The sequence below is a fragment of the Perca fluviatilis genome, chromosome 12, assembly GCF_010015445.1.
Source record: "Perca fluviatilis chromosome 12, GENO_Pfluv_1.0, whole genome shotgun sequence".
Taxonomy (NCBI): Eukaryota; Metazoa; Chordata; class Actinopteri; order Perciformes; family Percidae; genus Perca; species Perca fluviatilis.
In genome coordinates, this window is record NC_053123.1 from 27,804,460 (window position 1) to 27,821,099 (window position 16,640).

General features: G+C 38.9%; 1 protein-coding gene across 1 annotated transcript in view; it reads left to right on the top strand.

Moving 5' to 3' along the window:
• The first annotated feature begins 465 nt into the window (after positions 1–465).
• LOC120570327 (contactin-associated protein-like 5) overlaps positions 466–16,640 on the top strand; it is a 105,803-nt gene continuing 89,628 nt past the window's right edge. The window contains exon 1 of the mRNA XM_039818619.1: positions 466–649. Within this exon, the coding sequence (XP_039674553.1) occupies positions 577–649 (73 nt within the window). The 5' untranslated portion in view covers positions 466–576. The remainder of the gene's footprint in view (positions 650–16,640) is intronic.

A 16,640-nucleotide genomic window follows, 5' to 3' on the forward strand; every position in this document is an offset into this window, starting at 1 on the left:
AATTTGAGACAAGAAGACTGGTACATTTTCTGCTCTTTGCAAAACAAAAAAATCACGAGAGGATGAAAAACCTCACTCCAAGTAGATGCATCACAATGATTGGCTCTCGGCCACACATTCAAGACCAACCAATTGTGCTATTACCTGCAAGAACACTCCTGCAACTCCAAGCTTGTATACCATACTTGTTATTTTACACTAAAGTTATAGAAATTCTTCGAAGCATATACATTAGGAAGTGCTGCTGCTGACGCTGTGAACATAGCTGTCCTCTGTGGTGCCTCTGTTTTTTTTTTTTAGCAATGCTTGGGCATCACAATGCTCTTTTTCTGCCAGTATAGACTGAAACAGAGAGAGGAAGAGACAGGGAGAGAGAGAGAGAGAGAGAGAGAGAGAGAGAGGCGGGCTATGCCTCACAGTGAGGGAGTGTCGTCGTTGGAGCGGTTTGCTCTTCCACATCAGACTCCTTCTATCCCTCCGTGCCGGAGGAGCGAGGAGGAACCTCTCCTCTGTTTTTTTTTCTCCCCCCTCTCTCTCTGCGGACACACGGATAATAACCACACCACGACTGGGAAGATGGTTTTTCTGCTGCATATGTTTACCCTTTACACCCTGAGCGTCTTTGGCGGAGCCTCCGCCGCCCCTCACTGTGAGTATACGAACCGCCTATTAAGCTCACCTGTAAGCGCCTCTTCCTCTCCGGTCTGCGTTGCAAGCTGATAACGGAATCAGATAGAAGCTGAAGTTTGGACGCCTGGCTGGTATCTTTGTCCTATTGTTGCATAGGGGGCATCGTGACTGTTATAAGATGCAGCTGTGCTATTGTTGGTCATTTTAAAAAAATGTACTTTGAAGAGCACTTTAAGACCCTTTGTGTGACTGTCGCGCGCATAACAAGTTGATTCTCGCCTGTGTTTCTGTTGAGCGGATTGGACTATTGTTGTGCTATAGGAAGGTCATGCAAACAGGTTCATTTCTTTTCATTCACAAGTCTAACGCAGTCTGAAGCGACTGTGCTCACTCTGCAGCCCGGGGTTTCTTGGCTGGAGGCTACACCTCGGGTTATTTGGCAGACAAAGCTGTGTTTTTTTTGTCTAAGAGTCAGTCTTTAGACATGTTTTGCTGGTGTGTGTTGGACAACAGAAAGTGCTGACTGGCCACAGCTGTACTGCACAGACAGCAGCTGTGGTTACTGGTCGACTCCTACGTGAGGATAGATGCATACTCCATACACTCACACAGCCTGCTGGAGCTGCCACTATAAAGACACACTGCTTCTTTTTTCTTTTCTTTTTTTTTCTCCCCACGGGGGTTTTCATTTTTAAATGTGAAGCTGTACAGTTTTAGCTTTGGGTTTAATTGCTTGAGTGCTTTCATTAATGTATTCATTACTGTGTGGGTGAGAATGTGTGGAGGTTAGAACAATTTTAATAAACCATCAATTATTTAAGTCATTTTTCAAGCAAAGTGACAGCAATAGCAGTGTTTTTTTAGCTTCTCAAAGGCTTTTTCTTTGCTTTGCTCTCCATGGTTAACTGAATATTAAAGGGGCTTTTCAATTTTGTTGGTCGAGCAAACGTTATATTTTATAGATGACATGATCAATCAATAAAATGATCAGTAGAATAATTGATAATGAAAATAATAGTTATTACCCTATTGTCTCTATTCAACCTGTTTTCTTCATTTACCTTTAACCCATGTTGCAGAAATTCTTTGCATTGGGAACAAAGAGCACATCCAGGTTAAAACACATCATACCCAGACTAAAGACAAAACCTATAAACATGAGTCACAGATAATACAAAAAGTGTCATTTCTAATACACACACTTGATACACATCTAGTTGAGGGGTTTCTTGAGTCTGCCCTCAGTGAAATACTGGGGTGGGGGTGTTTTGTTAGACTGTATCATTTTTTACAGTAGCCAAGTTGATCTAGTAAACTGGCAACTGAGTGGTCTTTTATTGTTGATTTTACAGTAAAAGATGTTCATAAAATACTGCCTCCTGTCTATTGTCCAGCATCTACAACCAAAACACGTTTCCAGCTTTATTCGCATCACATGGCACAATATCTGTGTTGTTAAAGCATAAAAAGCGAAATACTGCATCTAAAAAAAGAAGCAATGGTAATTAGAATATAAACTGCCAACACAGGAACAGACATAAGACATTTAACAGTGATATAAGAGCTCCTTCTGTCAGTGGATGGGACAATAGGTTTTATTACCAGACCAGGTTGGAATATTCAGACATTTTATATCAGTATGTTTTGCTCCTGCCTGTTTCTGATTCATATTTTGCTCTGATTTCCCCACATGACCCTGGAATCAACTTCTACTTTCAACCTTTTAACTTTATTTTGTCACCGGAGGGCAATTGGTTTTACAGCAAGGCATGTTCAAATACATGAAAGAACATAGACATATAGTATAATAGGGAGGCAAGGGGGTTGTCTTGAATACAAATGGGCTAGAAGTCCAACAACTAGAGGTGTAAATCACAAGTTCTATCACAATATGATATTTGCTGGTAGTCTGCCACGATACGATTTGATTCAATTGATGGGCCTGCAGTCGATATGAGACAATATCATAAGCCCATTAAACACAAAAAAACAACTTAAATATGATTTAAAAACTTTATCGCTATGCTCAATTAAATGAAAACTATTTAAAAAAAAGAATAGATATCAAGAAGGAATTTCAAAACAAAGCCGCATCTTAAATATGTTGATATGTACCATTTTATATATATATATATTCTTACTTTGCATTATTGATATTGGATCACTGATCATTGAATTTATATAAAAACACTCTCCAAAGCACAGCAGCCATACAATCTGTATAATTGGTATTTGCAGTTCTTTACTTGAAAGACAACCATAGCAAACAGAAAGTTATGTGTATTAACATAATTTTTTTACTTGTATCTTAATTCTTTATTTTTAAAATTGGACATTGTACATTATTTAATATTATTTAGGGAAAAAAGTGCCCCCAAGTTAGCTTTAAAATTAAAGAATTAGCTTCATGTTAAAAACATAAAAATACAAATACATGTGCATCAGATAAAAAGACATTACATTCTGGTCTTATATACAACAACTAAAAGCATATTTCATTATAGTTTAATATAGTGCATTTTCATGCTTATTCTTCCACTTTCACATGAAATCTAATGAGTAGATTGTCAACATTCTTGCATGCTCCCAAAGGGATACACATTTTTATTTTAATGACTCTGTGACCTATCTCTCTAGCTGCACCCTTTGAACACAGTTTATATTTTCAGCCATGCTACTAAGAATAACAACATCATCATTATAATGCTCATTTTGCACAACATTTTTCTGTTTGTGTGAAATATGAAAATAATAATAATAATGGAGCTTTCAAGTGCCACTTTGGACCTTTCCTGCCCATGTCATGTTAAAAATGTAAAAAGTGATCCCTCAACAGTAAATCAATACACCAGCATTTGACCTCTCGGTTTATCTTTGCTCTCTGAGGGCGAGGGTGACACCAGGCTTGTGTTTGGGTTTAAGCACTTTATGTTAAGGTGAGGAACTGAGCTAAACTGACAGCTGTATTACTCTCTCATGGCAGTTCTGTGGTTCTCAAATGTGTGCAGTGATCAGGTCTGACATACTGTACTGAGATGAAATGGTGAGATGCTCCTGCAGGTCAAAGAGCTGCTCTCGTATTTACCAGTGAGAAACAAGAGAAGGGAAGCAGTGATGTGTCATGGCTGGTTTGTGTGGCTTTGGCAGGTGGCAGTTGGCCTGTAACAATTATTAAATAATTGTCTAATTGCAATATTTTTTACGTAATCACGGTTTCTTTGTTTAACTGCAATTAATTGCTAACATTGGCTAAGGTCCTAAGGGGTATGACTGTTGATGGTAATTGTTGATTTTGTCTGGATATGCCAAATTGTAATTATATAAGTGATTATTGGTCGGACTGTTGAGCTAAAGCTACGCTTTTTGTTAGTTGTTGGCACTGGTCCCTATACATGTTCATAGCAACAAGAATGACAAGGGGGGATACAGTTAGAAAAAAACATAAGTACAGATGCAGTGATGACTGTTTTGCCACTCAGTTTTGCTAATAGTGATGACTTTTGTTTGTACTCCTAATTTAATTTAATCTGTTTTTTTTGTTAATGATCAGTGCTTTGTTTTTTATTGATGAGGATACATGTTCTTTTGTCAATTTTATGTTATTTTAATTAAAAAAAATAGAATGTTTTATGATAATAAAGAGGCGTGTTATACTTTATAGGCTGTGTACTTCGGTTATTACAATATCTGGGTATAATAACAGTCATATAACCAAAAGTATAACCAAACATTTCCTGGAATTCATTTAAACTTTAAATTGTTTAAAATAGTAATATATAAATACATATCTTTTAGATTTGACTGAAAGAGACAACTACATTGTTAATCGTGATTATTTTGGAGACAATTAATTGTACAGGAAAATTTGGAATTGTTATAGCTCTAGTTGGCTGTCACTTCCTGTCAGAAGTCCCTCTGTAATTTCTTTTGCTTTACAAAGAGACTAAGTACTGTATGTCACTGGATATGTCAGCATTCGATCGGCCATTTACAGCAGGAGTTAATTGATATTTTATTGGCATGACTTGTACAGTAATTGCCAAGTGATTGGCAACAGAGTAGCAATTCACAAATGTATGGAAACATTGATTTTTTCCCCTGTTCATTTTATAAACACAGTACAATACCACTTCATTGTCCACTGGTAGACATTTGTCTTGACAACTGCAAACCACAAGATAGGCCTACTCTCCAGCTAGTATGTCAGTTATAAGCAAAAGTGAGAAACATGAGGGTTGAATGCTTTCTTGTAAAATTCATTGAGCTTTGTATTCAGTTCTGTGCACAATTCCCTGGTTCCTTAATTACTTTACTGGCAATGGTGACCACTTTTGCTGGAGGGGTTTAATATTTACTACTAAGATGCCCAGGCCAGATTGTTAAATTGTAATTTAGCATGCGTTTTACTAGATCCTTATAAATAATGTCCATGGCTTTGGCTAACCAAAGCATTATCATGCAAACAGGTTCAAGCCATGTGCATTACTACAATACTGAGTCAATATGACCACTTTTCTCAGTAAGAAGTTGATTAATAGTTGCATTTGATTCCAATGGGAGAAGTGAACGTGAACACAGATTATGAGCGATTCTTTCTCCTATTGGACCCATTCTTCATATATCTAAATATGTGCAAAATGACATCAGGAGAAATTAACTTATTTTGAGACCTGTTTCTATCTCAGGACCAAACTCTCGTGAGATCTAGCAAGAGATCAACTTTTCGTTCGTGAACGCCCTAACAAAACTGATCTCTGTGATGCTAAATATGTCTTTTAGCTGTGTAAATATATGTTAGCAAAAGAAAATAATAAATTATACAAAAATAACTTTTCATCCACCCACTCAACGTTCACTACACTTTCAAACAAGGCCACGCCCATTTAGGAGACAGGAAGTGTGGACCTGTTCATAACATTGGTGCTACTTGAAATGCGTTATCTTTAATATAGAGCAGGGATCTTCAACAGGGGGTCCGTGACCCCTAGGGGGTCCTCAGAGTCCATGCAGGGGGCCCTCGAAATTATTGTTTTGTTTTTAAAGTTTTTTTCAAAAATTAAAATGTCCTAAAATTAATCCAACATAATATTATTAAATATGAATCCCCACTGATGATAGACTTACTGGCCTATAGGTAAGGATGTCACTAAGGCCATTCCCAGATGCAGTGTAAGGATTCAGAGTGCCACATGTATGTTTAACATTAAATCATAATTTATAAAATCATGTTAAAAATGAATAGGCTATTTTAATATCTTAGTATTCTATGAAAAATATATGTAGAAAGGTTTTAGGCGGCCCCCACAGGATATTGTAGGCCCAGTTTAATATGCAACTTTATTTTATACAATATATGCAGTATGGGGTCCCCACTGCATCTCTCTTTCAGTTAAGAAAAACGTTGAAGGAGTTTTGTTTTAACTCCCAAGTGGTCCTATTTACTTGTTATGTCTTCTTAGCTAGCACTGGTGAGCCTACATTGAGTTGGAAGGTACTGTAAGTAATCTGTGAATGTGCAGTAACTGGTGGCCAAGCTAGCTGTTAAACATTGTGGTTGCTTGTTAAACCAGGTCTGGTTTACTGTTTCTACACAACTTAAATAACAGAAGACGTGGGCATGGGGTTGCATTGGAGCTGTTCTTATGGAACTTTGACATAGGATTGTACAAAAAGTAATTTAATAAGTAATGCAACTAAATGCTTTTGCTGTTGAGCTTAATATTATGTTATGAGGAATTTATTACAGCAATGTATACAAATATGTAACTTAGGGCTGCAACTAATGATTGTTTTCCCTATCAATTATAGTCTGTTGATTATTTTCATGATTAAACGAATAATCATTTGGTCTGTCTAAAACGCCAAAATACAAACATAAATCAAAAAGTAAATCTCATCACAATATCCCAGAGCCCGAGATGATATCTGAAAATTGCTTGTTTTTGTCACAGTCCAACAGTCCAAAACCAAAAGATGTTTAAATTTCAACAATGTTAGACAAGTAAAATCAACCAGTCCTCAGATTGGAGAAGCTGGAACCAGCACGTTTGGCATTTTTACTTGCTGCTAAAACATGTTTTTCCCAACACATTGTCATTAAACTGGTCCGTGAGATATAGTAAGAAAATGTATGCACACCAAAACCTAAGATATCCTATGGAACTAGGAGACCGCCGGCTGGTCCATGATGCCGAGTGGCAGTTGCTAGTTGTTTTAAGTTAAAAAGTTAAGTTTAGGCACTAAAATGACTAGTTGAGTGTGTCCCGGGAAGCAAACTCCGCTCCCTGGCTTGAAAGTCCTGTGTTTTATGACCCACCCATCCACCGCAATCTCTTTCCTACGCGGCCAGCTGCCTTCTTATGCATCAGCATGTCTTTGGAGTGCATACAGCCCAACAAAAACGCAGAATGCTTACAAATTACAGAGCTTAACTTTTTGTAGCTTTATGAACGAATGGTTCATGAGAACAGATTGTTTTTTTCCCATTGTACTTTCATAAAATACAGTGTTGTTGCAGCATTCTTGGCTCTAGCATAATTAATATAATCTGCTTCACCAGTAGCACATCACCTCTGTGTATACAGCCTAGCCTTGTGAGGCTTCTTTAAGGGGAGTATTTCCTGCTCTGAGTGGAAAGATGAGTCTTTTCGCTGGAGAGCTTTCATTTCCAAATGATATGACACTCTTCACCACAGGTCTGTGGGAGGAATATTGCGACGCTCTCAGTGTTTCCCTCGCAGTAGGTGGAGACCGCAGCGCCGGCCATCCATCTTTTATGAGATAGAATCTGTTTCCGGTTTAGCAAAAAGCACCACACATTTATTTACTTAAAATTTCATGCTTCAAGTTAGCTCAGTGAGCTGCGACTTTGCAGCTAATTATTTCCTATCTGAAGCACCTGGAACATGCTGGAGCCGCGCTGGCATTAAGCATCACAGCAGAAGTGAGGGTGTGTGTGTGTGAGGGTGTGAGTGTGTGAAGGAGGCGATGCAGCTGCAGATTCGCTCGTCTAATGAATGTGAAGCAGGCACTCAAGGAACACCTACCGCTGTACATATTCAAGGCCTTATGAATCTATCAAAAAGTAAATGAGGCAGAGCACTGCTGTGTGACAGGACAGGCACTTTTCCTCAGCGCATTTCTTCTGAGAGACTAAACCAGCTGGAAGGAATGTGGAGGAATGGAGGAATGACCCTATATACAGAAATAGTATATGATTATAGCCTCGTTTACACGAAGGGAAGACGCAGATATTTTCCTGCGGTTTGGCCTCTCATTTACACAAAAACCCCGTTTTTATCACAGAAAACGATTATTTCTAAAAACTCCGGCCAAAGTGGAGATTTTGGAAAACCTTGTTTGCACGTTTGCACGTAAACTGAGACAAACGGAGGTTTAGGCAGCCGAGAGAGAGAAAGAGGACGTGATTGGTTGCTGTTGCTGCTATTGTTGGGATTCTGATTGGCTAACGTGGGCTTGAGCTTCTCGTTACACCGCCACCTACAGGTCTGGCATTCTTGCACTCTTGACTGCATTGACTGGATATATACACGGGTACATGTAAACGAACACTTTTCTGAAAACTGAGAGGTTGAAATGTCCGTTTATGAAAATAGCCAGCCACATGTAAACGTAGCATATGTCTCGAGGATTACTCTCATCTTACTGATCCCATAGGACATGTGAACCGTTAATTACTTGATCCGTATAAAAAAACTATTTTGTCTGATATGTATGAAATTGAGCCGAAAGTTGGGTGTAATTTGTAAAAAAATTTTTTTGGTAAATATGTTTTCTTTTATCTTGTTATGTCTTTTTTATTTAGGTTTTGCAGTAAAAAAGAAAAATCGTACTAAAAGAATCTAAACTAAAATAATTAATTCTCAAAATGAAATTAAACTGGAACATAAGTAGTGGCCGCGTTTCCAAGCGAAAAATCCTCATTAAACTGGTAGTTGCCATGAAAACCCTTAAAGTATATTAATCTCAAATAAATGTCTGTTAAGTCACCATCTATCTCCAAATGAGATAACACAATGGTGATTGAGGCTTGTATGTCATACTGTAGCCTGTTCTCATGAACCATTCGTTCAAGAAACTACACAAAGTTAAGCGAGAGAGCGGAGTTCGCTTCCCGGGGAAAACTAAAGCCTTTCACCCAGGCAATGCGTGTTCTTTAGAAGTGTTTTAATCTTTTTCCTAATCTTAACAACTCGTTTTTTTGTATCTTAACTTTCATTGCAGCAAAATGCTCATATTTTGTGGACTAAATGTAACCTTAATGTCCGCCGAAACGACCGGCAGCTTGCGGTGCTTTGTACCCGGCTCAAAGTAACTGATTTTTGGGTAACTGAACCACCAACTACCGCTGATATAATGGAGGTCTGTAGCCCGGGTCACAAAGCTCTGTAGCGGCTTAAACAACTAGCCGGCGGTCTCCTAATGTGTGTGTGTGTGTGTGTGTGTGTGTGTGTGTGTGTGTTTCAGCCCTGTGTGTAGTGATTTCATGTAAATTGTAATTTCCACATTGGGGATCGATAAAAAGTATGAAATTAAATACAGACCCGTTCATGAGAATGCGTTGTATACTGAGATGGACCTGTGTGTCTAATTGAAATGAATTATGGCCCACTGATGTTGTGATGTTCCCGGGAAAAATCAATACAAGGCGACACTTTTTGGATCTCGTGAAAACACACCTGCAATTACCCCATATTGCCTTAGGTGCCGCCAAATAGACCGAAACAGAGATATTTGAGATTTTAACACAGAAAGAGAAATTGCTGAAACCGTATTAGAATGAAATGATTTGACTTCTTTTTTCAGAGGACTGTGTGTTCATTCTACTGTGAGTAAATACAGCAATTCAGAGCTCTCTGCATGATCTGTGATTGACTGCAGCTCGGCAGAGACATGAAATAAAGAGACCTTTACAGGGTATTTTTTCATCTTGGTCAAAGCATTGTGTTCCTTCTGATGCATTTCTAATGAGTCATTTGGCTGTGCTGAGAAGCTACACAGACAGATGCTGCTGTCACAAGATGTCTATTCATCATGTGAGTGTGTGTGAAATGTTGGTGGTAAAGTAATTTATGCTCCAGTCAGTGTGGCATCTTGGCATATGCCATTTTATATCAATATCAATCGATAATTGCCAGACATGAAGAAGTGTTCAGCTACTCCTGAATACCTGAAAAATAAAGTAATTAGAAGTATTAATTAATGCATAACTGTTTGCAATGGTGTAATATATCCAGAGACATTATAGTGATAGATACCACCACATGGCTAAATCTTTGACAGTAAACAAATGTATTTCACGTCACAGTATTAATCATTGTTAGTGGACTGTTAGTGGATAAAAATCCATTTAGAAGATTAGATTATGTTAGAATTCAGTGTTTTCTTGAGAAAGCTTATGGTACAAGGAAGCTTTTACATTGTTGTCCTCTGCAGATCCAGTGTGCACCACAAAATGCTTTTTGATTGTAATGAATAAGAAGAAAATGGACACATGATATAAGACTATTTAGAGAAATAATTTCTGCCCGGTCTCTCGGGGGGGCAGAAAAAATCTATTGTGATGAATGTGGCGCCAGTGGAGGCCTTTCCATTTCCAGCTCCATTGGTCACACACTGATGCTGCACCAATTCCCAATCTATAGAGTGCAATGAATATGCTTCAAATAGCTGTAGAGTCTGTAAGTCCTCTATTTATTTTCACTGTTACTGGCAGAGGGTTTGAAAGGATTATCAACACCCACTTTCTATCGACCATGCCAATAAGATTGATGCAATAATCAGCAAGGGACGGTTACAGTGATGAAAAACGAGACGGGAAAATTATTCAGTTTTGAACGTTCAGACGTATGGAAAAAAATCAGGTGTTAAATTAAAAGAAAAAATGCCTGCTCATACAGTAGCCAAATTTCACATTATAGCACCGTTCATTATTTAATGTAATTGCATTGTGTGATTACCTGTGAATCAGACACAGTCCTGCATTTCCACACTGTATGATTTGATATTGATTATGATGTATTTATAGAGGGCTGGAACTAACGTGCGTGTAATCTGGAGGTGATGCTTCTCAGGATCAACATGCAGAGTTAGAGAGAGAAGGAAGCTGCACTACGCTTAGGATTGGGCATCGAGAACCGGTTCCAACTTGGAATCGTTTCAAATATTACCATTCCAGAGGAAGTGTTTCTTTATTGGAATCGTTTGGAATCGCTTGGAAGATTTGGTTTCAAATCCGATCATCGGTTCCAAATTTAATATGCGCAAGTTTTGGTTTCCGTAGCGGCCAGGGGCTTGTTGTGTTGCAGCCGTGGAGAACAGGAAGTGGCGCTCCAGTGTGGCTTTATTTTACGTTGAAAAAGCTAGGTAAAACTGCAAACGACCATTGAATGAATACAACTTTCCTCTTATCTGTGAAATAAGCATGCAACCCGTTTTAACTGGCTACAAGAACCGGAAATAAAAGGAAGAATCAGAATTGGAATCAGAATTGTTAAACTCACAACAATACCCAACCCTAAAGCTGCCTATACATGACCGGATGGCCAAACTGCTTTGCGCCGGCCATTCCACTGATTTCCTATGGGGAGGGCGGTGCCACCCAACTACGCGCTGCGCTATCCCTGGCGTCGTGCATCGCTTCGATTTGCCGCTTAGCCCTGCGCTCAAAGTTCAAACAAATTTCAACTTTGACCTAGTTGCCGCTGACCTTTTTGAAAGTGCAACCAATGAGATAACAGCATGTCGTTACCTAGCAATGGGAAATAGCTTCCTTGCCACCCTTGATGACGAATACCGGTGCTGCGCCTTGCTCTCTGCGCCTTGCTCTCTGCGCCTTGCTCGGCGCCCTACCTAGCGGTGCGCAGAGAGCAAATCGCTTATCACGTGTAGGCGGCTTAACTATGATGCAGTCTTTTCAGAGAAGAATATGAGAATCACCTTTAAAATGTGCACAGCAGTGTCTCCAATCAAATATAGAAAACATTGACACTGAATGCCTTTGGAGAGTACATTGGTCTAGATATTAACAGATTAGAAACCAATGTAATTATATATAATTGAATTAAATGAAATAATATATAATATTATATCAAGGACTTTATTTGATTTATAGGTCTGTATTCTTCCAGTATGTGTTGTTGTGGCTTATTCCGCCTGTTGCAGCAGCTTTGATAAAAAAAAAAAACACATCTCAGAAACAGATTGAGGGCACCACTGTGACACAGGCATCATGTGTATAAATGTGTCTTGTCTTGAGTGACTGCCCATGCACGACCACACCCCTATACCAAATGCTATATAAAGCTGCAAGACCAAAACTCAATCAACTTCTTGCACTGGTGTGAATGTCCCTGAACTTCCATTCCTTCGAGGAACAACTGATTATGAAAGCCCCTTTTTTTCTTTTCTTTTTTAAGCTATACCACTCCATGAGAAACCACTCCATCCAAAGATGTTTTTTTTCCTCTTGTCTCAACCAAAGTCAGACTACTAAATCAATATTTGTTCTTTTTACTTGGAAGAAAATGTTTTTTATTGATATCTTCATTTCCAAATTATATCTGCTAGAGGCTATTCAACCTTATTTTTAGTTCAGGAGCATTTTAAAGCAAACTGTCCACTTTTGGACTGCTGCACGAGCAATCAAACCATGCTATTAACACAGTAAAAGAGTATATTGTCAAACATTATGATGATGATGTTAATACTAAGCTGGTTTTCTCTATTACTTAAACCCTAATACCACAAATATCATAAATGTTATTAACATATTATCCCTGTAATGGTTACTACCTTTGAAATAACCACATACTATGGGTGTAAATCACCAGAGGCCACACGATACGATAGTATCACAACACTTATGTCAAGATATGATTGCATTATTCTGCAATATATGTTGCAATTTATTACCTTTTTTTCCCCATCTTCAAATTATGTCCCCAAAAGGAAAACTTCTGTCAACATCTGTTTTCTCTAAAAAGAATACATTTCCCTGTGTTCTTCTCACTTCAATTGTATTATTTATTTTATTATTCTAATAACAAAAAGTTTCAACAATTCCCATGTTCAATTATATAATAAAAGATCAATACTTTCCGCCTGTGTATCGATACAGTATTGCCGCGGAACTATGCTGTATCGATTTTTTTCCCCCACCACCTACCTTTTCTTAGCAAGATTATTACATTGTCTTTATCAAGCTGTTACGTAAAACGCTCCCGGAAATCCTGCATAAAATTAACACAAATCCTGCTGCACTACACTCCTGAAAGAGGGTTGAATAACTAATGTTTGGCAGATGAGATGCTTATAATCACTAAAGCTGTCGATCGTCCTAGTAAAACATCCTGCAGCCTGCCTGTAAATGCTCATAGGTCCCTTAAGATTGAGCAGTGTTCAGAGAAATGAAGTGCTGCTGTAAACCAAGCCGTGTTTCTCAATCATTTGTATCGATGGGCTCTTCCTTGAATTCAGCCAGCATTTGGGACTAATTGTCAACGGATACCTCGGCTCTCCTCGGGGGCTATCGCCGCGCAGAGGTCACTGAGCCTGTTGGTGCATGCAAGGTATCATATGAAGCTTCATCGATACCACACAGAGGTCTGAGTCCTCTCTGTTACCAGATACTATCGCTGCCCCCCTTTGATATTATTGACTCTGTGGTCTGCGTTGACTGAATCTGTGCACCCTCCATCAGACTGCCTTTGCTCTTTTGGTGTTGATCACCGTTTTAAGGCGCTTTACACGGTTTTATGGTTTTATTGCCCGATAGGAGAAAATTAACCATGTTTGTGTTATGACAGAATTAGTCTCGCTTTGCCAGACCATCCACACGCTGCGGAGCGAAGGAGGTTCTGGCTAGTAGTCCACACAGCATTCCGGGATGGGATAAAAACAGGCTCTGGCTTATTGGCATTTCTTTAAACTAATCACAATCATCATTGGCGGCGCTAAGCTCCGCACGGAGCAGTGAAATAGTCGTGCGAGAGAAAACTCAGATTGGACAGGTAGTCTAGCTAGCTGTCTGGATTTACCCTGCAGAGATCTGAGGAGCAGTTAACCAAAACCACAAATCAACCAGAGTTTAAAATTCCAACACAAAGGAAGCGGAAGGATACGGACAAATTACATGCATCAACAATTTTCGGAGCAATCCCGGAAGTGGAGCGTCAAGGACGTAGACTATGACAGAATAAAACTGAATCATTTGCACACTCGTGTGTGTCTGCTTTTTCGATCAATACCAGTGAAATAATGGTCGAAGTGGAAAATATTTTAATAACTAATTTCTTGCTTCTAATGATCTCTCTCTGGGCCGTTGACTCCGTTCTGTGTTGCTGAGACATTAGTCAAAATAATCACTCACAGAACATTAACGGATGACAACTCTGATAAATGGCCTAACTCATTCATCAACTGGTAAATACAAACAGTCTCAATTTCAATTTCACAGCTATGGGAAATTGAGTTCCTTTAGATTGTGTGTCAAGAATCTTTTTATAGACTAATAATTTATCCCAGTCCTTTTTGTTTTTTCATCCTTTCCTCAATTTTATCCTATTTGCAGTTTTGCTCTCATTGGACCACCATGTATTAATGAACGAATGATTACTCTGCTAACTGAAAAAAGATTAATTGTTAAGGAAAAAAACAGTTTGCAGCCCATTGTGGAACATAAACTGACTAGACAGACACACAGACATCAACTGCTTTATCAGCTCCTCAGACACGTGTCAGACAGACACATGTAGACCTTCAGAGATCTGTTGATTCAGAATTTAAATATTACAGTACTTGGATGTGAAAATAACAAGGACTTGTGCTGTAAAAGAAGTAATACAATTATGTAACCCCCTGTAAGAGAATTAAAGTCCAAACCTTAAATCAGCTTTTTTAAACAGATAGATAGATAGATAGATAGATAATAGATAGATAGATAGATAGATAGATAGATACAGTAGATATATAGATAGATAGATACAGTAGATAGATAGATAGATAGATACAGTAGCTAGATAGATAGATAGATACAGTAGATAGATAGATAGATAGATACAGTAGATAGATAGATAGATAGATAGATACAGTATCTACATAGATAGATAGATACAGTAACTACATAGATAGATAGATAGATATATTCAGTAGATAGAGTAGATATAGATAGATAGATAGATAGATAGATAGATAGATAGATAGATACAGTAGATAGATAGATAGATAGATAGATAGATAGATAGATAGATAGATAGATAGATAGATAGATAGATAGATAGATAGATAGATAGATAGATAGTAACCAGTTACTTCAGCTGTCAAATAAATGTAGTGGAGTAAAAAGTACAATATTTCTCTATAAAGTTACATACAATTTAAGTACTTAGTAAAGCACAAATCTCTCAGAAAGGGCATTACTTCCATACATGCATTCCACCACTGATATCAACATGTACATCTCTTATTCTCTAATGAAACGGAAGAAGTCGAACATCTGCAACCAATCATTGAACCAACGATCAGTCTATCTCTACCTCACAGCTAGCAACTGTCACAACTTCAGCCAGGCTTTAGTTTTTCATTGTCTGTTTCCTTTTTTTGCCACACTCTCTCATGAAATGTCAGTCCATGCCACTGCCTCTTGCTCTGCATTACCTGAGACACATTCAAAGTCAAAACAGTGTGCATCGTTTTCCTACGGTTTCCGCGTTGAACGACATGTTTCCTCGGAACGGTGTGAAACGGCGTGCAACGGCTTTGAGATATGTTTTCTCTCGGGTGCTGGGTGTGTCTCTTGTGTAATTGGCTGTGTCTCAGGTGATACCCAATCAGCAGAGACGTGTATGTAAAGTCATAGTGATAAAAAGGCAGAGCGCTTTGCGCACACAACAGGGTGTTCAACGCTCTCACCTTTCAGTTTTGTGTTGCTATACGTTTTTTTTCAGGGCTGAACATTCAACATTCCATTCACCTGGCCTGCCCCACCCTCATGCTCACCTGATCCTCATCAGCTAATTAGCCCCTCAGTGTATATATACCGGTACATTACCTCAGTTCTTTGCCAGATTGTCTAGTGTGTTAACCTAGCGCTCCAGCGGTCTGTTGTTCTGATCCTGCCTGGTTGTGTTTTTCCTGCCTTTGTCGGCTTTGGCCTTTCCCTTTTGCCTGTCCCTACTGGATTTGTTTGGTACACTGATTGACCACCTGGTTTGACCTCCACTTACGTATTAAACACTGGTGGCATCCCAGGTTCCTAAATTGCATCCCCGGCTCCTTCACTTGCTTCCCTTCCTCCCACCGAGGAATCACGGGAGAGTGACGAGGTAATCATGGAAGGAGAGAGGAAACTAGGAAATGTACTTGTAGAGCAGGGATCTTCAACAGGGGGTCCGGGACCCTTAGGGGGTCCTCAGAGTCAATGCAGGGGGGCCTCCAAATAATTGTTAATTTTTTTGAAAATTAAAAATACCTTAATGAGAATCCAGCATATTATTAGTAAATACAAATCCCCACTGTTTACTGACCTATGGGTAAGGTAGTCACTGAGATAGCCATCCACAGATACAGTAAATCCTAAGGATTTACTGTGCCACATGTATCTGTATCATTAAAACATGATTTATAAAATAATGACAACAGTTATTAGGATATTTTACTGTAATAGCTAAGTATTCTATGCAAAAGGCTTTAGGCCACCCTACACGTTATTGTATGCAATTTCGTTTTAGACAATATTTGCAGTAGGGGGTCCCTTCTCCGTCTCTCTTTCAGTTAAGGGGTCCTTGGCTTAAAAAATGTTGAAGGCTCCTGTTTTAGAGGGATGAGACATGCTTTCCTCTGAAGCAAATTCGTCAGCTGTGTGGGCGGAGTTAGCAACGGCTTTCAGCTGCACGGCTTCCAGGAAGAGCCGCTCTGGTGTATCCTCGCTCATAGCACCTCAGGGGTCGCTCCTCTGGGCAGGAATAAGCGATTTGAGACGGCCTTCACCG